This window comes from Nematolebias whitei, chromosome 17 (assembly GCF_014905685.2).
Source record: "Nematolebias whitei isolate Nwh7 chromosome 17, NemWhi1, whole genome shotgun sequence".
In the NCBI taxonomy this organism is placed as follows: domain Eukaryota; kingdom Metazoa; phylum Chordata; class Actinopteri; order Cyprinodontiformes; family Rivulidae; genus Nematolebias; species Nematolebias whitei.
The window spans coordinates 38388567-38415045 of record NC_056514.1 but is presented as its reverse complement, the minus strand read 5'-3'; the positions used below and the strand labels follow the sequence as shown (position 1 = coordinate 38415045).

The window sequence follows — 26479 nt, the reverse complement described above, 5'->3', positions numbered from 1 at the left end:
AGATAGATAGATAGATAGATAGATAGATAGATAGATAGATAGATAGAAATAAACAAGGATATGGCTTTATAATCTCTTCCCACACTCTTGCAATGTTCTTAACAATGTTCTAAACTCTAAATGCTCTAAAAGAGCACAGCAAAAGAGAGCAGACAGACTGATCAGTGGTGGACTGACCATCTGGAGCACCAGGACATTTCCCGGTGGCCTGGCCCGCTCAGTCAGTGTCGAGGGGCTGGACCAAAGGCTCGGTTTGTGTCGCGTTTTCTTCTTTTAAATAAACAATCCATGCTGCTCACTCAGGAATCAGAGCAGATGCTCCTCTGTGACAGAGAACCTCAGAAAGAGAAAAGAGGGGGCGGGATTGGGATCTGTCTTTCCACATCGCTACTGCTCAGGGAGATTCACTAAGGCACCTGAGTGAGCGACATGGATTGTTTATTTAAAATAAACAAGCGCGACTTGAACCGAGACTTTGGTTCAGCCCCTCGGCGATCACTGAGCAGGCCAGGCCACTGGGAATGTCACGGTGCTCCCCATGGCCAGTCTGTCACTCAACACAATTAGGCCTGTCACGATAAACAATAAATCAATTAATTGCATGATAAATGAAAATTATCAACCTCACTTTCATTTATCGGATTTATCTTTTCTTCGTATCTCTGTGTTTCCCCTAGATAACTTGCCATGGCGGGGCGCTCATCTCGTCCGTGATTTTTGTTCTGGGGGGGTGGAGGGGGGGGACGGAGACCCGTCCTAAGCTGCGCAGCGCGCTGTTTAAACCAAAAGTTTTAGACGGGGGTGGGGGACGCATCTCAGCCTGAACCGACAGGTTGTTGAGTTTTTGGCAGGGGAGAGACAGATGCACATCTGAGCCGTGCGCTGTTTGTACCGACAGTTTTCAAGTGGCGGGGGTGCGTTCAGCGTGAGGGTTCAACATGACAAAAGAGGCTGCCTTTAGCTTTTTAGCTAGTGCACCTGCATTACGAGCCGTTAGTTTGGCGTTACGTCAGTGCCGACAGGTGGTTGGGGGTGGGGCGTGGGGTTCAGTAGACGGGGCACTCGGTTCTGTTGACGGGGCGCCCCGCTTGTATAATGGTAGGGGAAACACTGTCTCTCTTTCTACTGAAGACACTGGATGACGAAAAGCTCAACTCCGGTGCTCTTCACTGACCCCTCTCTTTCTCTTGTCTCTTTAAAATCTGTTTTAACGGTCCAAAATTGCGCTTTTGGACCGTTAAAAGCAGCTAAGCTACGAGCTAAGCTAACAGGCCGATCTCGGGAAAACACCTCCGTCGTGTCGAAGTTTCAAAATTCACGGTTGAAACCCGTGCCTTCGTGTAAAAAGTAAGAAGCTGAGAACTTGTTTACTGATTTATTTATTTTTTTAATTTTAAAGCTTTGTGTGAAAAATGCTATGCTAAAGAGCTCAAACCACACCGAGCATCCGCCATTTTGAGAACCGAAGGGAGACAGCCCATGTCACGTCAAAGGGTCTCCCTCCTATTTTTCTTAGAGAGACACTGCTCGCTCCCTCACTATCCATCCTTCGGTTCAAACAGTCTTATACTGCCACCCAGTGATCAAATAAAGGTACTACACATAAAACAACTTACCGTGATTTCTTCTTAAATTTGACAATAATGACTAATTATTGTCAAATTTCAAACAATATTATCGTTTATCACAATAATTTCAGAGACAATTAATCGCCCAGTAAACTTTTTTTGTCGTGACAGGCCTAAGCACAACGCTCTGGTTGGTCGCTTTCCATCAATCAGCCACTCGTGCATCGTGTACTATCTTACATGAAAACTCACAGAACAGGGAGTCTGCGAATGTCGAACCGCGAAGTATCGAGGGACTACTGTACTGGTGTACGTACTAAAGAGCTGTCTAAGGTCAAGGTAGCAGAAGGATGACTAAAAACTAAAAACATCCCCAAGTAAGCAGAAGTTTTTAGACCGTAAAGAACGTCTGGGAATTATAATAATACAACAGGAAAACTGCACGTTTTTATCACAGACCAAGTCCTTGTGTCTGAAGAAGAGCCTCCTGACGGACTCACCGGAGTGAGAACTGCCTCGTAGACCCGCTCCGCTGCCATCCAGCAGTGAAAAGTCCAGCCTCACCACAAGAATGTCCTTACGAGCTGCTGTAATCTGAAACACATTACCGTCTCTGCATAAACAGGAGGCTGTTCCAGCGCAGCTCTGTTTTCTCTAAAATAGTTCCCCAGCTCCCAGCCGTCTCATTTGTGGACTGAGTTGGCAGGATCAGGTCTTCAGTACGGCCTTTCAGGACCAGTTTCTAGGGTTTTTCAACCTTTCGCTGGCTGCTGCCTTAGTTATCTCCTAAACCCCAGTTTCTTTTTGTGGTGGGATATACAATATGTAGAGTCAGACCTTCATAAATTTATTCATTTAGTTTTTTGTGTGAAGGTTTTTATAAACTTATTTTTTATTTCAGTGGTAGGCGTCGTTCATGCCTCGGGGTTAAGTGTTCAGTTAGCAAAGAAAGAACAACATGCGATGATTGTTGGACGATCTAGAAGGGCTGGAAGGATTTTTTTTGTTTTTAGCACTGAATTATATTTATTGAGTTCAATAAGAGGCTCTTCTGTGTTGCATAAATAAACTGACTCTGTTCAGTGTTTTTTTTTTTTAATTAAATATTAATTTCTGGCAGTTTTTCATGTGGAAGCATCTAAATTAGTTTAGTCTTTTTAAGAAAAGATGGAAAAAGAATCCCTTCTTAAATCATAAACACAATGTTGGTTCCTAATACGACGTGTTTTTCTTAAAGATTGGTTTTATTAATTTTGAATGCAGTGAATAGAGTTGTGACATGACCACTTTAACTTTGGTCCTGTTTGATTGTGCACGTTTGTGACTTCACTGAAGAAACGAATATGATCATCTTTTGTAACAGTTTAGCAAAACATTTACAAATCTGTTAAAGCTGATTTATGAAATACATTTACTTTAGTGTAAGTGTTTTAGTAGATATTTGTAGATATTCTCTCGTTTCATATTACTGTAAAAATGGACAAACTTTATGGTCTTCGTTTGGAAAATAAGACTTTTAAAACTTGGCTGAGAACAATAACTTTCAACAATCAAAGTTTTCAGGAGAGATCATATAAAATATTGATTTAAAGCAAAAGTCTTGAGACATAAAAGGTAGAATCATAAAAATATTGAACTCACAGCAGAAACCTATGAACAGCCAAATCGAGCTCCCAACATATTTTTATCCATCTTGACGTTTATTAAAGAAGGGCTGGGAAATGATCTTTTTACAGGACTGAGGTTCAGGCCATAAGAAATGCAAACGTTTGCTGTAAAGTTTTAAAACTTTTATTAAATATTATTCCAAATGAAACCGCCTTCATTGATGCTGCGATCCGCAGAATGAAGCCGTTTCACGCCGAGTTTAAAGTTGTCGGGCGTCGCATGTACATCGTCTGGCTCATGATTTAACAAGCGACCGCATCCTCTGTCTGCAACATTACACCTCGACAAAAACGCCCTGAAGCCCAAACACACACACACGGAGGACGTGCATGATCTAACAGCGCCTGACTAACCGAAGCACAGTCATTTTTTACCGCCATGTTTAGGAATCTAATGGTTTGTGTGACTCACATCACAGTGAGGTGTGCTGGTGCTTTTAAAGCATTGTGTCATTTGTTTGTGCACCTGTAGTGACTCCAGGCTGCTGAGGTCAGTCCCTGTTTTCCTTCAGTGCTGCATTGTTCTTTAGTCCACCTGTTGGACCTGCTGTGTCCTGATCCCGGGTCAGGGTGGGACAGCGTCTTCACTTTCAGCACGTCACTTTACAGCTTCAGTGTCTGTTCTCACAATATGATGCATGAGGGACGGGCGTTTTACGCAAAAACACTCTGCAAATCCATCAGCAGTTAAATTATTCAGTTTTTCTTTTAAAGAATTGAATGTTGTGGTTCGTGCTGTAGAGGGTGTGGTGGACAGCGATGGTGGACCTGGAAGAGAAAGGTCAACCACCTGATCTGCAGCAGTTTTTACACAACTCCCGTTTCCAGCAGAACCAAAACATCCTGTGGGATGATGGGCCCTCATAAATCAGACAGAGTCAGAGCGAGGCTTCAGAATGTCATGGAAGTCAACACAATGTCCTGTTTAGGATAAATATGTCCATCTTGGCTAAATATTTCATGGACATTATTAAAGTGATATAGATGTACATTCATTTAACAGGTTAGCTTTGGAATGAACACCATTTAAAATGTCAGCTGCATTTGATTGACGGAAACGTAGTATCTCACTAGACTGCAAGTCCTGGCGACTTGGAGTCTCTAGAATTCATTCAGTTTATTTAAATGGCACCAAGTCACAACAGAAGTTGTCTCAGGACACTGAACAGAAACATTCACATACATTAAAAAACAATTAGTAAAAGTTCTCCATCTAAAGAAGCAGCAGATTGTGTTGAATCTTCACTTCATCACCGTCTCCCATCCTGAGCAAGCACAAAGGCGACAGTGGAAAGGAAAAACTCTTTTGTAACAAGAAGAAACCTCCAGCAGAACCAGTCGCAAGACGAGCGGCCATCTGCTCCAACCGGCTGGTTTGAGAGGACAGGAAGGAGAAACGGACACAGAACGACAGGTCCAGGTGAACTTTCTATAGGAGGAAAGACAAAATAACACAAGATAGAAATGATAAATACAAACAGGAAGAGTAGAGCAGGTAAAGACGGCAGCAGAGAGAGGACATGTGGTCAGTTTGTCCTCCAGCAGTCTAAAGGCTCCCACAGACTTGGGCGGTCCTCAGTCCACGCAGAAACTGTGCGCACTGTCCGCAGACGGTTGAGACTTCATACTCGAGCATCCACCCTGAGCGGCTGCCGCCCAGCTCCGCAGGCAAAGGGCGTTTTTACCTTCTGGACAAATTCAGTTCACTGATTGGTCATTTGCTGACACACCTACTGGATCGATGGATGGGTCACCAAAAAATAAATAAAAAAAGAGAGCTGGCAGCAAGTGGCAGCGGTGTTCTGTTTATATGTTGTTAATAAAAAGTTCTTAAAAAAATAAACGGAGAGCGCTGGTCCTGCAGCCCACACATCAGACCAGCCCAACAGGAAATCTCCAGACCCTCCCGCAGCCACGCTGGACCTGAGTTTAATTCACTTGTGACAAATTCCTTCATTTCTCATCATTTCAGTCATGACGTCAACGGACGAGGAAGCGATCACTGCCTCTTGGCAAAAAAACTAAAGAAAAGGCCATTAAACCAGACCAGGGATGATGAAGGGGAATCGAATACATTGGTGTCTCATACAAAACGGTCTGTTGCCGGGCAGTTTATTGTTCGACAACGAGTACGCGGTCGTAAAAATTGAGCTTTGCATGGACATGCCCTGCGGGCGTCCGCTTCAAGTCTAATCCGGTACACGCGGACTTCTGCAAACTGAGGTCCTCCTGAGTCTGTGGGAGCTTTAACTATAACTAAGGGATAGCTCAAGAAACCCAAGCCAACCCTAACTATAGGATTTATCGAAAAGGAAAAACTTCAGCCTAATTTTACAAGTAGACAATGTGTCGGCTTCACGGACAGAAACTGGAACTTGGTTCCAGAAGAGGAGCCTGAGAACTGAAAGATCTTCCTCCCATTCTGCTTTTGGAAACTCTAGGAACCACAAGTAAACCTGCAGTCTGACAGCAACGTGCTCTGTTAAGAAAATTTGTAACGATAAGATCTGTAATATAAGATGGAGCTAGGTTGTTGAGAGCATAAGACAGAATGTCTTGTGTCTCATTTGACATGTCCAGGTCTAAACTCCACATCGTTAAATTAAAATTATTAAAAAACTGGTCTGAATCTGCTTCTCTTCACTTCCAAAGTGTATTTCAGTTGAGTAAGTGTTGAGCGTGGGGGTAGATGCCAAGGTTGGTACAAAGCAGGCAGAATGTGGGCACCGAAATAATGTGCACGACCAAGAATACGAGCCGTGCACATGAAAATGATCAGTGCTTTAAAAACTGGATTCACAACACACTGGTCACAAACACTCAAACTACAGCAAATGTCTATTTTCTCACGAGTCCAGTTTTGAGTCACCAACTAGACTCCAAGAGTCACAACCCAGGGAGATACTGCCCTCAGCAAACACCAAAAAAATATCTAACTTGTTGTGGTAGTAGCTGAGAGTCATGCCCATCACATATTTTTAGCACCAACAGATTTTTGTTGAACTTTAAACGTTGAAAGAGGCGAGCCATTTGCATTCTTTTTAGTTCCAAAGTTCAGGAATGTGCGCTGACCTTCATCTCTGCTTCAAGGTAAACCGACAGCCACTAATCACAGTAAGTTTAGTTTTAGTTGTGTCTGAATAACAAGCACACTGGAGACTGAAAACATGGGCTGGGTTGAGCGTTTAAACCAGATTAAACACATTTACAGTTCTTGTTGCTGGAAAAACCTCAGGTAGCAGAAAACCCAACTCCCTTAATGCAGGTAGGAGAGCGATGTGGGTCTGTGGGAGGGTGGATGTGTTGATGGGTTCCGACTCCTACAGACGACTTGAGTTCTGCTGTTGAGCACTAAGCGGGCTTAACAAAGAAAGCAGCACAAAATCCCCTGATGCAGAGTCCAGATGTCTGCAGACCGTGGAGAAGCCTCTGTCGCACTTGAGATGAGCGAACAGCAACGCTCTGGTGGGTTTCCAAAATGAAACTGCGTCTTCCTCGATAGATTTCAGCACCTCGGCTTTTATTACGCACTGCGGTCAGTCGCTGTCCTCAGGAACTGTTGAAGTGAGGATTACACGCCCATAACTTCTCTTTAGCTTTTTTGTATTTTCATCAAACTGTTTTGCACTTGTTTATCTGATTCATAGGGCAGACATTTAGCATAAACACTGATCATGTACGAACTCGTTTTGTCTGTAATATTTCCTTTTCGTGTTTTTTCTTCTTCTACAACATTCATACCTGCAGGCATTGGGTAATTGTCTGTCTCTGAAAAACAGGATGGTTTTCTGTCCTAAAGATTACAGGCCTAGTTTGAAAATTAGTGTTTTTGTCTTAACAAATAGTTTTGAGGTAATACTTGTTTGTAACAGTCAGACATGGTGTAGAGCAGTGGTTTCCAAACTTTTCAGGTTCTGATCCACAACAAGACTCACAACCACGACTGTCACTGGCCTAATGACTTGTCCCTTTGTATATTTTAAAACAATTATAAAAATATACCAACAGCGTTTGACCCCTTGTGATGGCTGCTTTGATGTTCTAGATGAGGGAACCAGTACGTAGAGGCAGAAGCTGAGGTACTACTAAAATCCATCACTTCCAGTTTTTTTGTTGTAATTTAGACAACGCGTCATCAGATGGATGACGTGTCCAACAGGATATGAACAGTTTGTGTTTATCCGAATACACAACACATTTTACTCTGATTACTCCAAATATGACCCCATTCTGGTTAAGGGAGTCAAAGAAAGATGATTACATAAAAAACACCTTTTAAGTTTGTAGTTATACCCCTGGGTACAAATTTCTCTTGTATGAAGCACAAAAAATGGAATTCCATTTGTTGTGAAAACTGAGTTTTAGACCTTCATCACACTATTAATATACATTATCAGTAAAAATCAATGCATAAGAAATGGTGAAACCAGAAAATGTTTGCATATTTACTTAAAAAAGCCAAAGTTTGAGGAACAAAATAGTTAAAAATGTAAGTCTAAACTCTGTTGATTCAGTCAGTTTTTAAAATAGCGTTTGCAGACTGAATGAATGGAAACAAACCATCTGTTGCTTTATAATGTTTCAGTCTGGATTTTCTCTTTACAGCTGTTCAGATAAGCTTGGAATAACTCTGCTGTTACTCTAAACACGAGCAGCGACGTGATAAAAGTGGAACAGTCTCAGATTATCTCCCTGCTCTTCATAATTCCTACAGTGACCCTAAACACGGCGATCTCGCACAAAAGGATAACACGTGCAAACTGAGCGCACGCTATTGTGTGCCACAGATTCTACCTTTTATAGGACACAGTTTAGAAATACACTTCTTAAAATCTAGATCATAGATCTTCATCACATACCCGTTCTGCGTTTTACAGGTTGATTCCAAAAGCAAAAGATGTCCGGTTATTTTCAGAAGAGCTAAATGTAAGACTACCTGGCTCCACAAGATTAAAACAATTAATCATGTTTATAAGTAAACAAAAGCACCACAAAGCAAAATGAGTTTACGGTCTCCTTGAACTGATCGATCAGCGTTACGTCCAGTCTTGAACACGTCTTCTTCTTCTTACATTTCTCAGCTTAGTGGAAGACGACCTTTTTAAACTACAAAATGACAACCACAGCATCTAAAGGAAGACATTTTGAAAGTTAAACAAAAATTCAGTTAAGCCTATAAACATAAGGAAGTGGCTGTCAGGGAATTTAGAAGGTTTATGGATGTTTTTTAACAGCTATGGCTGAGAATGTTAACTGCCCATGAACCACGTGTTTGAGTTAGCAGAGTTCTTAGAGAGGGCTGAACGAGGAGCTGATTTGATCCTGCATATGTGCTGTGTGGCCGAGGTCATCTGCCTCTGAGCCGAGAGCTGATAAGTGTATAAAAACAATTCTCGCACGCTGCCCGGTGCAGATTCTTGTGACTGGGCTCCATGCACGTAGACCTTTTATATGTCTGTGTAACCTGTGGGGAAAGTCTGCCCTTGCAAGTAAAACCGGTTAAAAATCTTCTCGTGTCCTCAAGTGTGGCTTCTTTGAGTAAGTAAGATGAATAGAGGATATTTTTATCCAACAGTGGCAACGGGGAACGTTTCCTCCAGGGTGTTTGAAAGGAGGCTCTAAGGTTGTTTTCACACCTGATAGTCTGGTAGACTCGGTTCGGTTGGGGACCAATATTCATAATATTTTGTTTACGTTTCAGCTGGTGCGTTTGCATTCGCACTGCACTGTGCAGTCGAGCCAACCTGTTCGAACCAACCTGTTCCCCCGCTCGCCTGTGGGGGCGCTGCACCAAGAACTAGTGAAAGAAACGACACAAAAACCTCTGAAGAAGACACTTCTTCTTCTGGAAATAAAAACAAAAATGGAGTGGCGTCAAATTTTACCAGTTTTTTATGAGTTCGTTTTTGTCATTTTTCAACTATGGACTCGGCATGAGCGGAAGATGAGGCAGAAGACCATGGAGAATGTTGTTTTTCACACAAGGCAGCTGACCTTGCCCTGCATTGTAGTCCACTTCCTGCTTGCGGAGCGGTGCCCGGTCTGCTTGCATTCACACTGCACTCGAACCGTGCTAGAGTTTTCTTCTACCGGACCGAGACCTAGGTTTTAGACCGGGCCAGAGTTCGCCTTTTTGGTTCCGTGACAGAGTTTGATAGCGTGTTTACGCCTCCCCAAACGAACCGGACTTCCTAGGCAAATGGGCTAGAGTTCGGGACAACGGGGCTGGTGTGAATGCACCCTAATTGTCAATCCTTGGTTTTAGGAGGACAAGGAGTATGACTGTCATCCTGGTTGTAAGACAGTGGACCAGATTCTCACTCTTGCAGAGTTGAGGGTCATGGGAGTTTGACTATCAGGTCTAGACGTTAAATGGATCTGATGAAGACTTGAAGCAGTTATCTGAGGGATTCCTTGGAAGTTTCTGCAGGCGTATGAGGGTATCTGAGGGTGCATTCACACCAGCCCTGTTTAGTCTGCTTTAATCAAACTCTAGTCCGTTTGCCTAGAAAGTCCGGTTCGTATGGGGAGTTGTGAATGCGCAATCAAACTCTGATGCGGACCAAAAAGTGAACTCTGGTCCGCCTGAATACCTAGGTCTCAGTCCGGTTGAAGTGAATTCTAGTGCTGTTCGAATGTAGTGTGAATGCAAGCAAACCGATGACCGCTCCAAACGCAGGAAGTGGACTACAGCACAGGGCAAACAAACGTGCATTTCTCATACCTCATACGGAGCCTTGTCAGCTGCCTTATGTGTAAAAACAACATTCTCCATGGTCTTCTGCCTCATCTTCCATTCATGCGGAGTCCATTATTGAAAAATGACAAAACAGAAATCCTTAAACCACTCAAATTTGATGCCACTCCAGTTTAGTTTTTATTTCCAGAAGTAAGTTGTGCTCAGTGTCTTCTTCAGAGGTTTTTGTGTCGTCTCCTTCAGTAGTTCTTGGTGCAGCGCCACCACAGGCGAGGGGGGGGGGGGGGACAGGTTGGCTGGACTGACTCAGTGCTGTGTGAATGCAAACCACACCAGCTGAAAATGTAAACAAATGTTCTTAATTTTGGTCCTCAATCGAACAGAGTCTATCGGACTATCGGGCGTGAAAACGACCCGAGTCACTTTGAAGGGCTATCCAGTCCTTGAGCTGTGGCCACATTCTCAGCACTCGTTACTGGCATGGGTTGGATCCACCATGGCTGTCTCTTGTCTCCATCATGTTTGTAGTGTTCATGGACAAGATCTCAAAATGGTCACAGAGAAGAGTGTCTGATTTGGAAACCTCCAAGTCGTTCTATGCTCGTTAAGAATTTTGTGACTCTATTGGCATCTTCTGGCCGTGACCCTCAGTGTGCTCACAGGCGAGTGTGAAGGGCGTGTTACTCCAGTCATTCAGGGAGAAGAAAAAGCTGAGCCCAAAGGCAAAGCTCTCCATTTACAGGATCATATATGTTCCAAACCTCATGTATGATTGTAAGACATAAGAACAAGATCTCGATCCCTACAAGCATCTGAAATGAGCTTCTGCTGTGGAGTGGTCAGGCTCAGCCTTAAAGAAAAGGTGAGGAGCTCAGTCAGGGGTGGGGAACTCTGAGTAGAGGTCACCACTCCTTTGTATTCAATGAGTCAGTTAAGTTGCTGCTGGCATCTGATTAGGATGCCTCCTGGGCACTTTCCTCTGGTGGTTTTCTGGGCAAGTCACACTGAGGGGAGACCCAGAATTTGCCGGAGGGATTCTACATCGTCCCTGATCTGGGAATGCCTTGGGATCCCCCAGGAGGATCTGGAGAGGGAGATCTGGAGTTTCCTCCTGGACCAGTTGTCTGGGTGACCCAACCACAGATGAGCAGCAGAAAATAGATGAGTTGACTGATTTTTTTAAAATTAAAAGCTACTTCTTGAAACCAATAACCGCCACAGGATCCTAATAAAACCAGATTAAAACAATTGTTCTGAGAACGTAATCCAGTTCACCAAAAGACCGAATCAAGCTTTTGTTTGAGTTTATACAAACGGATTAGCACACTTGGGTTATTATTAATATTAGATCCATCCTCGTTCTGAAAGTGTTTTTTGTTCCACGACATTATTCCAGTCACATTCGAGGAGATGGAGACGTGTTGGTGAGAAAATGTTCAGCTTCTCTTGTGCTCCTCACCGAGTTGACCATAAAATGGACCCACCCAAACAAGACTGGAGACGGTGGTTGTGTTCAGCGTTCCCCTGTAATTCTGAGGGGAGGGTGACGTGTGCGTTTACTTTCTGTCCTCCAGCTTGTGTCGGCAGTATCTGGGTGTCGCTATTTTTAGGGCAGACAGTTCCCTGGATAGATTAAAACACCGCACGTATTGTTTTTTTTTAAATCTTTTTTGTGGTTAAATCTTTGAGGTCTTTTTAACAGTTTCTGTGCACGTTATCTGAATTCTCTGACTTTCCATTTTTCTGTTCAAAATGTAAAATTCTGGTGATAAAACGTTGTACCTGCTGCGTTTTTATCGAATAAACAAAATATTCACAGTATACCAGAGGGAAACCACTGTGACTTGTTTAGGCTCCAGCTGCCGCACCCATTATGTTCCAAGTTAATAATAACTTCCTGATTCACTAGATTATATCTAGTTTAGCAGCTGCGTTTTATTTCATTCATTTACTTTTTACATGTTAATCATCCAGATGTTTCCAGCAGGGATGGGTCAGAACTGGAGGCAAGCATAATGAATGCTTTCCCTAAAACAAACAAAGACATGATGATACAATAAACTACACACCGTTTTTACCCAGTTTATTTTGAATCGTCTCCGACCCAGAAATGCTGGATCTTGTTAGTGTTTAGTTTTTGTCGTTTCAGTTTTAGTTTGCAGACGCAGGACAAAGTAGGATTTTGTGTTTTTAATGCTGTGCAGCTTCAGGGACTGGAGATCACAACCAGTCTGTGCTGGCTGTTCTTCTCTGACCTCCAGATTTAAATTCTTTCCACTTTAAATGAAAAGGATTTTGTTGTTTCTTACGTATTCACTGTTTGTAATTGTTTGCTCTCAGTCGATGCTGAAAGGGCGTCTTTTATTAACGTTCTGTTTACTGACTGTGCTGCTCCACCAACTTTGCTCCTTTCAGTTTTCACTCCTTTGGAGGAGGATTTCCAGTTAAGAGCTCCAGCACCTGCACAACTGTTAAAAAATGAACAAAACTTTAGGTCAGGCTGCAACAACCAGTTGGATTTAGGTTCGTTCATCTATCAGTTAGTGATGAAAATGACCTGAGATCATGTAAGAAGACATTTAAATGCACTGCTGCTCCGTCCCTCAGCTTTACAAACATGAATTTATTGGTGTGAAATGTTAAACTGTTGGTAACAAGTGTTGTTCTGTAAACAAACATGTCACGACACCTCAGGTCAGAGCTTTACGTTTAGACTCTCAGAAATGACTGAAATTACTTGGGATTATTGGGAGTTTTGGCCGATATGGCAACATGTTAAAACTTATTTGGCCGATAACCGATACCAGTACAGATGTTTTTTCCTAGACCTACTGACCGAGACTACACAGCTTTCTCTGCTATTTAATTAAAATACATTATTCTACACGGTCTTTGTCAGTTTAGGCTGCTACCAAATGCAGATGCCAGAAAGGGGGCTGAAAATAATGTAACACGTCAACTTGGATGATGTTTAATGTCAAATTTATTCATGACATTTACTCTCTAACACAATGACAACACTCGAACAGTGCAAGTTTGTACATTTTCACAAATCTAAACTCAAACCTGTTCACAAGCGACAAAAGCGCATAAGTAGTGCATTAATGGATATACTGTGACAGTTTCTTAAATTACAAATTAACTTAAAACAGAAGCCTTGTATAGGTGAGTTATTTTGATGGAATGACCGATATTTAACTTTATTGCTAATATTGACTGATACATGCCGATAATATTGTGCATCCCTAGAAATTACCGTATTTTTCACCGTACATGTCGCACCGCCCTAAAAGTCGCATCAGTCCATATATATCTAATAATAAAGTAGAAAAATTCATAAATACGTTGCGTTGCCATATAAGTAGCATCTATTATGCGTCACAGCTGATAACCCAGAAATGTGGGTCGGTGTTGTGCCAAAAATTGATTGGCTGCCAAATGGCGGCTGTGGGAGCGTGCACGAGAGGACTTTAACAGGAATTTAACAAGATCAACACTTAAAAACAATTATTTGTTTGCTCGACTTTATAGCAAAGATGTGTCTCAGTTGAACTTTTACTTATAAATGCAATTTAAATCAGCTTCATTTCTTCGGGGCGGTGCAGCAAAATGAAGCTGATTTGACAGTTGCTCCGGGTGTGCTGGACGAAGGTGGCTTGTATGGCAAGCCGATTGTGTCATTAGTAGCCACGTTTACCTATTACATGACAACAGCATGCCATACTACTGGAGTGCCATCTAGTGGCTGAAAATGGTAGTGTTCAATATTTTCAGTCAAAATGAATGAAAACGGTCATATCTCAGCCAAAAACTGGTTTATAAATATGGAAAAAAATTCATAAATACGTCACTTCAGCGTATAAGTCGCAGGGCATGTAAATTATGAAAAACCCTGCGACTTATAGGCTGAAAAATACGGTACTCTATTTTTTCTCAGCAGGGACTGTTTTCAACCATAGTGGAACGCAACATCGTGTTTTTATGCAGCAAAACCGCAGAAGAATAGAAGTGTTTAAGTACACCCCTAGAGGTTAAAGCTGGTTGCCATTTTCAAAACGTAAAGCTAAATGCTACATGCTAACAGTGGACAAACTCCTCCCAGTTTCCACAGAACAGAAGTGCTCTGGTTTACGGGAATAATCAGATCAATAAATGGATAAGAAGCTGCAGGAGGTGGTCAGTGTCAGCGAACCAAATCAGTTGACTCTGAGATCAATAATTCATTTTCATGACTTGATCTTAAAGTTTTGTTTTTTAGACGAAACGCCGCTCATCCGGTCATTTGTTGCCTCAGAATATTTTAATCATGTTGCGGGCATCACAATAGATTCTTGTTCGTTCTGTTTGAGGAACAAACGTTTTGAACTGTTTGAATCCGTCCGTCAGCTCATACTGGATCCAGTTTGTACGGTTTTATGAAAAAAAAATAAAATAAATAAAAGCTTTCTCTGTGGTCTGTTTGATCCTCTTGTTTCCTGACGGGAGAGGAAATCACTCGACTGCAGTTTAAAGCTACTTTCCCTCAGCTGGACACAGACAGATGAAAGGAACATTAGTCCTGCTTTTTGGACTGAAGTTCAGTCAAACATCTTTGAGCTTCTGTGGAAACGTTGGAGTCACTGAATATTAAAGTAACCGTCTCTCAGCTGTGACAGCAGCTTATTTAAATAAATAAATGCCGGTTCTGGGAGTCAAAGTTCTTTAATCTCCGTCTCGTGTCGTTTAAATCCTCCTAAATGAAAGTGGAGCAGATGGATCTCCATCTCCGTTACATTTGAGGACAAACATTATTCACGTATATAAACTCAGAGGAATTGATGTCGCTCATGGATTTTTCTGATCGCGTGTCTCGTTGTGGGACGGTTGCTTTGTTTGTCCTGCAGAACGTGTCATATTTTACTTTTAGGTGAGAGAATGTGAACCACGATGATTCTTCCAGCAGAAAAAATACACCTTTGCCTGAATTTAGTCTTTATTTTATCCACTGTTCTTCCCTTTTGAGTTGATTCCACCCAGGTCTTCGTGAGCTCACTTGTTGAAGTATTCATATCTGTTTGGGTTTGTCGGAACGCCTGTTAGACATCATTTATGGGATTTTTAAAAAAATTACAAATTTAATGTAACTTCCCAAATATATTTTACCATCTTTTTCCACAAATGATATGCTTTATGTAGAATCCCAGTAAATAGATTAAATTCAGTTCAATTCAAAATATTTTATTAATCCCAGAGGGAGATTAAATGTTGTCGTAGCTCATCATCCTGGTTTCATTCAAGAGTTGCTGATAGCTGTGGGCAGGAAGGAGGTCCTGCAGCGAATCTGAAGAATCTGGCCACAGATACTGATCCGTCCACCCGGATCCAGCTTGCTGTCGGATCCGGCGGGCCTCTCGGTCCTCCTGGGCAGCAGGACTGCCTGAATGCCAGGTGGTCACTCCTCCCAGCAGACTGCCGAGCTCCTCGTCACCACGGACAGACACCGGGGGATGATCCAGGTCCTCCTGTTGTCACGAGCCAAGTTTCCCACTAGCTCCTGGATGTTGGCGATCAGGTACTCGAGCACCGCCACCGGGTTGACGGGAGTTCATCCATGGCACCTCCTTTTCAACTCATTTGGGATTTGGGACTGTAGTTGAGATATTTGAGCTTTTGAGATGTCAATCAGCTGCTCCTGGTTGTTAAAAACAAACAAAAACAAACAAAAAACACCTTGTTGCCATGGTTACGCATCATAACACATGCCCAAAAGTAACGCGGTTTCAGTAAAAATCCTTCCAGCTGCACAGCAGCCGATATCAGATGAAATAATCATTTGGAAAAAAGTGATTTACATCCAGAAAAAAGAGGAATGAAAGTTTTTAAAAGCAATAAATCCAAATGAGAGTAACAGAGCTGCTTCAACATGGAGCCACACCGAGCGGCGCAATTCTGGAACTAGATATGCTCCATTTTAAATTTATATACTTTATTTATGGCCGAAGTGATAGAGTTTAGTGAAAATAAACATTTTGTTGTGTTGTGTAAAAAAAAAATCTCAGTTCAGATATTGTAATCAATAATAAATTATGTTTTTATGCACAGGAGATGAAACTTTTAAAAACCTTTTATCACGGCCTGGCAGCAGTATCTGAACATTGAGCACAACATGGAGCGAGCGCTTCATAACAAACAAAAGAAGAAGCTGAGATTTAATAAAAAGCTAACAATAATACAAACATTTTCTGTTAAATGATAGTAAATGTAGCTGGATGTTATAAATGTTCCAAAAGTTTTCAGAAAATCAAGTGTTTTTGGATGTAAAAATCATACATTTAGATTCCAAACTGTACATTTTCACTGTGGCGTGTCACTTCCTGTCTGTGCGTACAGTTTTAAGCTCCTCCCATCATGTCAAGCAGTCCACCACGAACTGTCGTATGTGCAAGTGGGCAGCTCGCTGTCCCGGTCCATGCCGGGGGGAGACGGCGGGCCGTCCTCGGACAAAGACCTCCGATTGACACCGACACAATGGAGCAGGCACACAGCAGCCTCCTGACCGAGGAGATAAACGACACAATCGCTCTTTTTCTGCTGCCACTGGAAGGAAGAGCCGTCGTGTTGCTGCGTCACCACGTCACGTTTCTGTTAACGTATCAGGATACAGCTGTAAATATACACAGAATACATATTTAATCCTTATTTCTCACTATCTTAAAGTATTTTGATCGGGGGACTCCAGCAGCTTCTGGCTCTAATAGATCTGTGGATGTTAGTGTAGTAGTAAACGTCAAACCTGCTGAGGTTTGCAGAATTTGGTAACGACGTCAAATAGCTGTCAAAATATGGAATTAAAAAAGTTTTATTTAAAATTTTACGCTTCAAATAGAATTTTTAGATTAGGGGTGCGCCGATAAATCGGCCCAAATTTCCTTAATTTTGGGAAATCGGTCGATACTTGAACGAGAAACCGATTTTTTTTTGTTGTTGTTTTAACAACAATTGTCTAAACTTCATTTATATTTCAGAGCACTACCTGATGGCCAGTTAAAACAAAGTTGTGTCGTTTCTAGGATATTGTTCAAGGGTATGTTTTTCATTAAGATTGAAAATTGAAGGTGCATTGTGACCTTAGAACACCTGACGGTGTCGCTTATAAAACTAAATCTGCATCGGCAGGTCAGACTTTTTAGAAATCGGTGATCGGCCAGAAAACTGCAATCGGTGCGCCTCTTTTCTAAACTATTAAATGATCGCATAGCTCCAGCGTTTTCCTTAACGCTCTCGGCCGCTCGGTTGCATCCCCAAAATAGCCTCTTCTGTCGACTCTCGTCCTCGGAGCTTTTAGTTGCCGTTTCTTTTCAAGAGAAGAAGAAAGAACTTCACCTTTTCTCCTTCAACCCGACGCCTCTAATTCCACCGGAGTCTCTACCTCCGAGAACTATTTGAACATCCGAGGTGAACGCATTCATAATTATTGGCAACAAAACCCTACTCTGCCCATTTCACTCATTTATTACAAACTATGCACCAAACGTTTGGCAGTAAATGATGTTTGATGGTTATTTTTATCAAACATGATACACAAATGGAAAAAAACTAATAAAAAAATGCTGAAATGTCTCTTATGTTAACAACTGATGGCTTAAAAAGTATCTTTACAACCTGTTTAATTTTTTAATACAATTTTCTTTCACTTGTCCTCAGTTTGTATGATTTCTTTAACGATCGTCCCCTGTTGTCACCAGGGCTCTCTTGTAAATGAGTCTGGAGATTAATCTATAAATAAAGGTTGAATGAATCACAGCTTTGATTAAATCCAACGTTGCCTTGAAAACGAATTTAAGTCACGGCTAACTGAACTTTTGTCAGACGTTTACATAGTGTGGACTAAAGGTTGTTGCTTCTACGTCCAACATCCTCGCGTGGTCCCACCTGGTCCAGGACACATGGACTCATGACGTGGTGCTAGTTTGTGCACAAGTTTATTTACTGATCCGACCACGCACGGATGAGCTAACCCAAGCCAGTCCAAGTATATTACAAGTTTCTGTTCTGTTTCTCACTTGTTTTTTTTTAATTATTATTTTGTTTCTACGACCAAAAGCTCATTAAAAGATTAAAAGGCTCTGCGATGGACAATCTGTCAACGGTCTCGGTCGTAACGTTCAACTTCATTATCAAAGATCTGCATCTTTTTAACCTCGACTCAGCGTTTTATTCAGGGAACAAGTTCCTCCCGTCCTGGCACGTCTTCAGACAGTCGTGAATGTGGAGTTGTTTTTATCTGGCAGCTCTTCAAAACTTCAACCTCACAAACTTTACACACCTAATAAAAGAGTGTGTTGGATTAAAAATAAAAAACTTCAGAAGAAAGATGCTGTTCTTTTTCTGGGGATGACGGCGGGGCTCGCAGAGGAAGGAAGTGGGTCTGAAGGCCTCATGCAGAGAATCAGAAATAAAAAGCTCGTCACTGAGAGAAGTTAGAGGCACAGACTGAATCTGGAAATGTATAAATATATAAATATATATGATCTCAACAGGATGCTGCAGATGCAGTGGAAAGAACTGGGTGGAGGAGTTGATTTAATGAGCTCAGTGAAGTGTTAAATTACTTAAATGTGACCGGACTGTAAAAGAAAAAGATTTTTATATTTTATATAAAGCATCCATTACTTCCAGCGTAGAATAAACCTACTAGATCTAGTAATTTCTGAATGATGTATTGACCGTAACTAAAACCACTTTCACTCCCTTTAATTAATTTGTTGTTTTTGTTTTATTTTCTTGTTAAAAAAAACATTAAAACTGATCCTCTACAATGTTAATTGTGTTAAATATATTTATAAATGTCAATAAAAAAAAGCATTGGTTCAAGTAAATCTTCTAAACTGCAGCAGGAGCACAACTCCCCGAAGTTTTTTGGTGTTGGTGCCGGTTGCTCGGGATACGGGTTCGCTCAGGTGCGTCGAGTTGTGTCATGTGGAAACACAAAAACAATCAGCACCTGTTAACGAGCAGAACATCCGGAGAGCGTTCACTGCGCTTCACTTCTTCCACAGTTTATGTTGCAGCTTTATTCCAAATGTTATTAAATTCATCCTTTTCCTCAAAATCTACGCACGCCACCCCGTTATGACACGAGCTCAGATTATTTAGTGGCAGTATTTTATTTGGTGCATTTGAAAAGATATCTACACTCGTATGAACATGTGTTTTAGTTCCTGTATTATTGGCAGGAGTGGCATTTGCAGGTTTGATTTTTCTTCCAGTATTCGACGACCACAACTTCCTGTCCCGTCTAATGTTCCCCCACCTCCAGCGCCCTGAGCAGAAGACGTCACATGGATTTGTTTTGTTCTTTCCTCCGTGGTTAATTAATATATTTAATTTAGCGCAGGAGGTGTCCAACTGTTTGACAGCACAGGAAGCATTTTAGAAAGCGCTGAACTCAGATTATGGTCTAGGACAGTTGGGACTTCAAAAAGTTCACTCGCCTCAAGTCCTGCAGCTGAAACCCTGGAATGACCGAGAGGCTTCAGGTGTGGAGACGTGCTGCTGATCTTTATGTACTGCTGATCTTTACATTCCTCCGTCGGTCCAGTGAGCAACAGTTTGACAGTAAAGATGAGCTCACCCTGACCATAGTTTACGCTTTATAATCCTTTCAAAATAAACTACAAAAGGAAGAAATGGACGCTTCCTGGAGTTTTTCAAGAGGGGTTTGTTGGTGAGCGTTAAAGAAAATCTCCGACAGGCTTCAGATTTGTCCATTTTAACGATTCTTCAAATATTCAAAACCGCCCATCTTGAATTATTGCTTTATTGAGCTGCAGGTTTTCTCGATTGTAAATGAACATTTAATCCTGCCGGTGAGATTAACGGTTTATTTTTCTGTGTGGTTTGAAAGACGGCCGCAGTTTAACGCGGTTATCTTTAGTGTTGCTGAGGCGGTATCAGACTGCTGCAGGAAAATCTGAACCCGTTACTGGTAATATATAACGACTCTTTACTTTGATTTATTCAGTTTTTAATGAAATGCTGTCCCGGATTATTTAGTCTGGATAACTTCTGTGACTGCTTGTGTAGATTGCTCTAGTTTTTTATTGCCTGCTGCCAGAGCAGTAAAAGGCAAATCATGACACACTGGCTGGATTAAAATGGAAATCTCAGAAAGTAATTACTGTCTGTGCGTTTACAACTGTCCTTTTAAAGTCAACCTGATTCAAGATGGCTGCCACGGCTAATTAACCTTAGCTAACACAAACTCGCTTAATTTCCCAGATTCTAAAGTGGAATTAGTGGAGTCAACCTTAACGCCTATTTTAAGTGGTAACAAATTGTACAGCTTGACTTAAATTTTACTATTTTTCATCCGTATTATGTTTTCAGGGGATTTTTAATTCAAAACATTGTGTTTTTGCACAAAACAAATAAAAAAAAGACCAGAATCACAAAGATTAAAGGTTAAATTATATATTTCTTTATGACTATTTAAAGCAATTTATTGTCTTTTGAACATGTCAAGGTTTTACGCCTTAAGATTTATTTCTTTTTTTTCCTGATAAGTTAAAATATTTAATATGTTGTTTCTCACAGATGTAAAAATGTTTCAAAGGATTGTGCGTTTGTGCTAATGGTATAAAAAACCATAAACCCTGGAGCTGTTCCTTTTGTGTGTAGCACCTTGCCAGTAAATCACCTGTGTGTGTTTTAGGTTTGAGAAGGGGAGGATCTACTCGTACATCGGAGAGGTGGTGGTGTCCGTTAACCCTTACCGTGCCATGAACATCTACGGCCGCGACACCATCGAGCGGTACAAGGGCCGCGAGCTGTACGAGAGTCCGCCCCACCTCTTCGCCATCGCAGACGCTGCTTACAAAGCCATGAAGAGGAGGAACAAAGACACCTGTATCGTCATCTCAGGTAACATGGGAAGCCCCCCGAGCAGAAAAGATAACGGTCAAAGAACGAGAAGATGTTCCCTCTCCTTTACCTTTAGATTTTCTTTCAAGTTTTCCAAAATAAATGTTATTTGCTCATGGGCTGTGTGGCAGCGTGAAGACTAAAAGCAGACTGAAGCACCACCCGGTGGTCAGAACAGGAACCGAGACCCTCTAAATCCTGAAATCATGTCACGTCCTGCAAGAGTGACGCTTTGAGTATTTTGTCCTGCACAGATTAAAACCAAGAAACCGTTGCTTTGATTCAGTAAAAGCAGCAGTTTGGGTCTGGGGGGCGCTGGCGTCCGACTTTTGAAAAGCCACAATCGTAAACGAGTCATTGGCCAGAAAACTTGAAACGTTTCAACGTAACCGCTTGTGGTCTGGCAGCTTCGCTTGCGAGGCACACGAACCACACCAGGACTATCGGTGCAGTAAATTTTATGGTTGTCTTTCTGTTTCATTGCAGGGGAAAGTGGTGCAGGAAAGACCGAGGCCAGCAAGTACATAATGCAATACATCGCTGCTATTACCAACCCCAATCAGAGGGCTGAGGTTGAAAGGTGAGCTGCTGCCACTCACACAAAGAGGGAGGACATTTTTATTGTCCTGCTGGACTCGAATAAACCACGAATTTCCTCAAAGACTGGGTTTAAATACTTTTATTTACACTTTGTAATAATAATCCTGCCGTCAGGGCTTAAATAATCCTTTTTAAAGTGCTGCCATCACTTGTAATCTAACACTCTTAGATGATTATGGGATGTAGTTACAGCTCAGGAAAGTGTCATCGTCTCATGTAACTGAGCAGCTGTGTGTTTTAATCTAGAGCAACAGGTTATTGCATCTTATTACAGGTCGCTCTTGTTAAAGGGGCTCAATGGGAACTAACCTGTATGAATAAATGTCTAATAATAATATTACAGAACACTTTTTTTTACAGAGTTGTTCATCTAAATAGCTCAGGGGGCCACACTTAATGAAAGCAAAGAGCTCAGGGGCCGGACACCCATCACTTATTGTCATTAAGTAAGTTTGTTTTACGGTTTAAAGTCTAGTTTTATTTAAAAATGAACCCATTGGTGCGCTGAACACAGATCACCCAACGGCCTGATTTGGCCCCCGGGCCACCAGTTGAATGGCTCTGCTTTATTATATTCTGCGGTGCAATTAACCCCGATGGATAAAAAGCAAAAAACAGGAGATGAACTTTATGAAAAGTAGAATTATTGTGGGTGAGATGAGGATCAGTTGATCCCAGTAAAGACTGCAAGGATTTGAACTGGAGAGTGAGATTGTATAAATGCGTAGGTCTCGATGTACTTTTAGTATCCATGTTGCAGGAAAATGCACAGAACACGCTGGATTTTTAAAACATGATCATTTAAAAGGCTCACTTTTGTTTAACTTCTGTTTTGTCTGAAATGAAAAACGATCATTTTAAAAACTTGAGAAAATTCAATACGCTTGTAAAACCTGTTAACACAATAATTTATAAACCCGAGCAATATTTTGTTCACGTTTTATTAGTAAAACAGCAGATTATGTAAAGTTTTTATTAAGGGTTGATGCAAAGGATTTTGCTCTTCACTAAACCGTTTTCATCCAAATCAGATTTTGGAAATTAACCAAAAACTCAAAAATAAAAAAGTCTGATTACGTTCTGTGACATCAATGTGTTTCCATACGTCACATGTTGGAGCCATGTTCTTTTATTCACTGTTTTAAAGACTCTTTTTGTGTTTTTCGTCACGTTGGACTGAGAGAATATCTGTGATGCTCGTTCTGTAGCTCGGCTCCAAAGTGCAAATCCCTGATTTCAACCAGTGAACGTGGACCGAGTCGCCGTTTCTGATTCAGGTGGAAACTTGTGCTCGTTCGGGGACGTTCTGTTCGCTGTGGCAGCCACTATCAGCTGTTTTTATTCTTTTTGTCCTCCTCCGGGTGGAAACGTACACGACGTGGCTCTTGTTAATGTCATTTTCTCGTTCATTTCTCAGAAGAACGTTGACTTTTAATGCGGAAGGAGCCGTTCGTATCAGCCGTGTGTTCATTTGTCTCTTGTCTGTTGTGTGCGCGCCATGACGTTAATAACAATAAATATTCTATTTGTGGCTTTTTATATCGACTCTGAATAGTTCACGTCCACGCTCATGTTAAAAATTAATTATAGTAATAAATAAGTTAAAACTGAGGTAGGCAGCCACATGTAAGACGATCACCAACAATATTTCCCTTTTTATATATTTTTACTGATCTAAAATACTTTAATATTCAAAGTTTTGGTGAAGATTCTTCGATTTAAGTGAAAATAATCTAATATTAAGTTTGGTCATTGTCCAGCCAAGAAGTTTAACTTGGATCTCGTTTCTACAGTGGTCACTCTCTACTTCACGGTTCGTGTATCGTGGACTCGCTCTATCACGGTTTTTCAAAATAAAATTGGACATGACACACTTGGCTGATGGATGGACGAGCCGCACGATCGGCATGGGATTTTTATTTAAAAGAAATTATTTTAAATTATTTAGCACCTGCTGCACATCTGCGCAGCCCACGTGGCAGGATAAACTTCCTGCTGCAGCTGATCAGCTGTTCTCCGAGCAGAGCGGAGAAGTGGGCGTGGCCAAGAGCGCTTGCAGGTGACAAAGAGCAGAGGAGGCAGGGAGCTGCAATCATGACATGCTGTGCTCTCTTAGAGCGTTTAGAAACATTGTTTAGAATATTGCAAGAGTGTGGGGAGAATATATTTATATATATATACTAAAATAGACTACTACTTACTACGTCGTGGTTTTTCACTTAGCGCGGGTCTTCAGGGTACGGATCCTCTGTGATAAAGAGGGACTACTGTAAAATAAGCAAAATAAGAAAAAGTAACATCATTTTATACTATTAAACGCGTGAACTCAGATGCAGTATGTTACAGATACTTGAAACAAAACATCAGATTCTGGAGACTGTAAAAAGAAGGTCTTGTAGTTCTTCATGTGTGCACGTTCGATTAAATCTTGGTCTCGGCAGCGTAAAGCAACGAGTCGAGTTATTTGCTAACTTGGTGGAGCTCTGATTTATTTAATTTATTATTTCCGTCTTTCTGTTGCTCCACAGAGTGAAAAACACGCTGCTAAAATCCAACTGCGTCCTGGAAGCCTTCGGAAACGCCAAAACCAACCGCAACGACAACTCCAGCCGCTTCGGCAAGTACATGGACATCAACTTCGACTTCAAGGGGGACCCCATCGGGGGCCACATCAACAACTACCTGCTGGAGAAGGTGAGGTGGACAATAAAACTACTACAAACACCACCCTTGTTATTTATCGTTTGACATGTCATTTTGTATAATTGTTTTGTTTTATGCGACTTGTTCCAGGAATCCTGAGAAACATGACACGCATTTGATCCGTGATCCTTTTAAGGTCACCGTTCTGAGCAGGAAACTAAAACGATCCTTTGTTCCTTCTTTCCTCGTTTTCCAAACAGTCCAGGGTCATTTTCCAGCAGGAAGGCGAGCGGAGCTTTCATTCATTCTACCAGGTGAGTCCACGCACATCTGCGCACCTGTGCGATTTGCCTACCACCTTGCTTCTTGTTTGGAAAAGGTGTTTTAGACGCGTGGCGTTGCCACGGACACGTGCATGTTTACGCACAACTTTAAACATGTAGCAATGGCTTAAATGATTTTCAGTGCGTTTACACACATTCTGCGATCATCAGCTGCAGTTCATCGCAGATGAAAATGATGCAGGTAAACTCTGATTTCTGTGGACTCCACCTCGATGACGAGCCGCCGCGTTACGAGTCATAAACTCTTTGGATCCCGTGTAACACGAGGTTCCAGCTTGTTCTGGGTGGGACAGTTTTTCAGGTTATTCCCACAGGTGCTTTAAAAATTTGGGATCATGATGATTTTTTTTTAAACGTGCGTCATCTTCAGACTGTTAAACCGGAACATTTCAGGAAATGATCACCCGACAGAAGTGATGTGCTTTAATAAAGATGTCCTGTGTTTTTCACCGTCAGCTGCTCAGAGGAGCTCCGGATTCCCTCTTACGTTCTCTTCACATCCAAAAAGAACCAACGGCCTTCAACTTCATCAAAGTTGGAGGACAGACTAAGGTATAAAGCTTCGCATTCATCTCTCGTGGTATTCTTTACAACCTTGCATTTTAATGGATTTTTCATTAATTTATAAGGAGTAATTATAAAAGAAATCCTTCAGATAATGAAGTTCAATAAGAAAATGGTTGTAAATGTTTTTTTTAAGAACATATCTAAAAACTGGTGTCTTTGGTAGAGCTACAGCAGTTACAGCATCAAGTCTCTTCAGGTCCATCTCCACAGACCTGGTCCATCCAACCACTGGAGAGTTTGTCCGTTCGTGTTTAAGCTACTGCACCTCCTTCAGGTTGGACTGGTGCTGCTGGAGTCCAACAATCTTTAAATCAAACCAGATTCTCAGTTGGACTGAGGTCTGGTCTTTAGACTCCAGGATGCAACTGGTTCTCACTGGAGTGTTGCTGCTGGAAGGTGGACCTCTGTCCCAGGCTCAGATCTCTGAAGACGCTAAGTTCTTGTTTCTTTTCTTTCCTTTAACTCTGATCAGTTTATCAGTTCCTGCAGATTAAGAAAAACATCCCCACAGCATGGTGCTGCCACCACCGTGCTTCACTGTAGAGATGATCTTCTCAGTATGATGAGATGGGTTATATTTGATGGCCTACTTTTATTTTCTCCATAGGACCAAACCAAGATATTTAAAGCAATCGAAGGGTTGCGTAGAAATTTAGAAAATATTAATTAAAGACAAATCTGACAAACTTTTTTTAGGCTTTTTCTTGTTGAAGCAGAGTTATCAAAATATCTTTAATACTCATAAGACGTACTCTAAACTGGCTCTTTTGACAATATGTTTGTTAGCTCAAATATACGGGAATAAAAGTTTGTTTTTTGGACTCTTTAAGGTTCAGTCCAGTTCTGGAAACACAACAACTTTAAAAAGTTTTAGCCTATTTTAATCCAAACATTTTTATGAATTTATTTAAGAAGCTTACTTCCTTACATTTCATTGATACAATGTAGGTTTTCATAAATTTATTCAAAAGCCGTCTTCTTTTCAGTTAAGAATATTGGGGACTGGATGGAGATTGTCCAAGGTCCCACTTTTGGCCCTCGGGCCATATGTTGCCCAGGTCTGGTCTAACCTGACCACAGCACCTTCTTCTACTTGTTGGCGGAAGAAAGTCTTAACAGTCCAGCTTTTTCTTTTTCTTTTAATAAAAGTCTGTTTTTCTTCCACTCTTCCATGAAGCCCAGCTCTTTGCAGCTTTTAGTGGGCCTACCAGTCCTTCCAGCCCTTGTGGAAAGTTTGCTGTAGTGACATCATCTTTTCATTTCCTAAGAACAGATTAAAGGAACTCTGTGGGATGTTCAGGGTTTATCTGTTCTTCTGCAAAACTTTGTGTCTGACTGTGTACGGAGCTCCTTTGTCTTCATGATGTCTCTTGCTCAGTAATAGCCTACTTAGAGATGTTGAGCTGCAATTGTTGTAGATCAGCAGGTGTAGATCAACAGGTGTAGATCAGCAGGTGTAGATCAGCAGGTGTAGATCAGCAGGTGTAGATC

The 26479-nt window shown here is 41.5% G+C and overlaps 1 protein-coding gene across 1 annotated transcript in view; it reads left to right on the top strand.

Moving 5' to 3' along the window:
- Window positions 1-26479, top strand: part of myo1d (myosin 1D) — a 130565-nt gene that overhangs the window by 7939 nt on the left and 96147 nt on the right. Inside the window, exons 2-6 of the mRNA XM_037691633.1 lie at window positions 20626-20834; window positions 21321-21414; window positions 23963-24128; window positions 24338-24391; window positions 24878-24973. Of these exons, the coding sequence (XP_037547561.1) occupies window positions 20626-20834; window positions 21321-21414; window positions 23963-24128; window positions 24338-24391; window positions 24878-24973 (619 nt within the window). The remainder of the gene's footprint in view (window positions 1-20625; window positions 20835-21320; window positions 21415-23962; window positions 24129-24337; window positions 24392-24877; window positions 24974-26479) is intronic.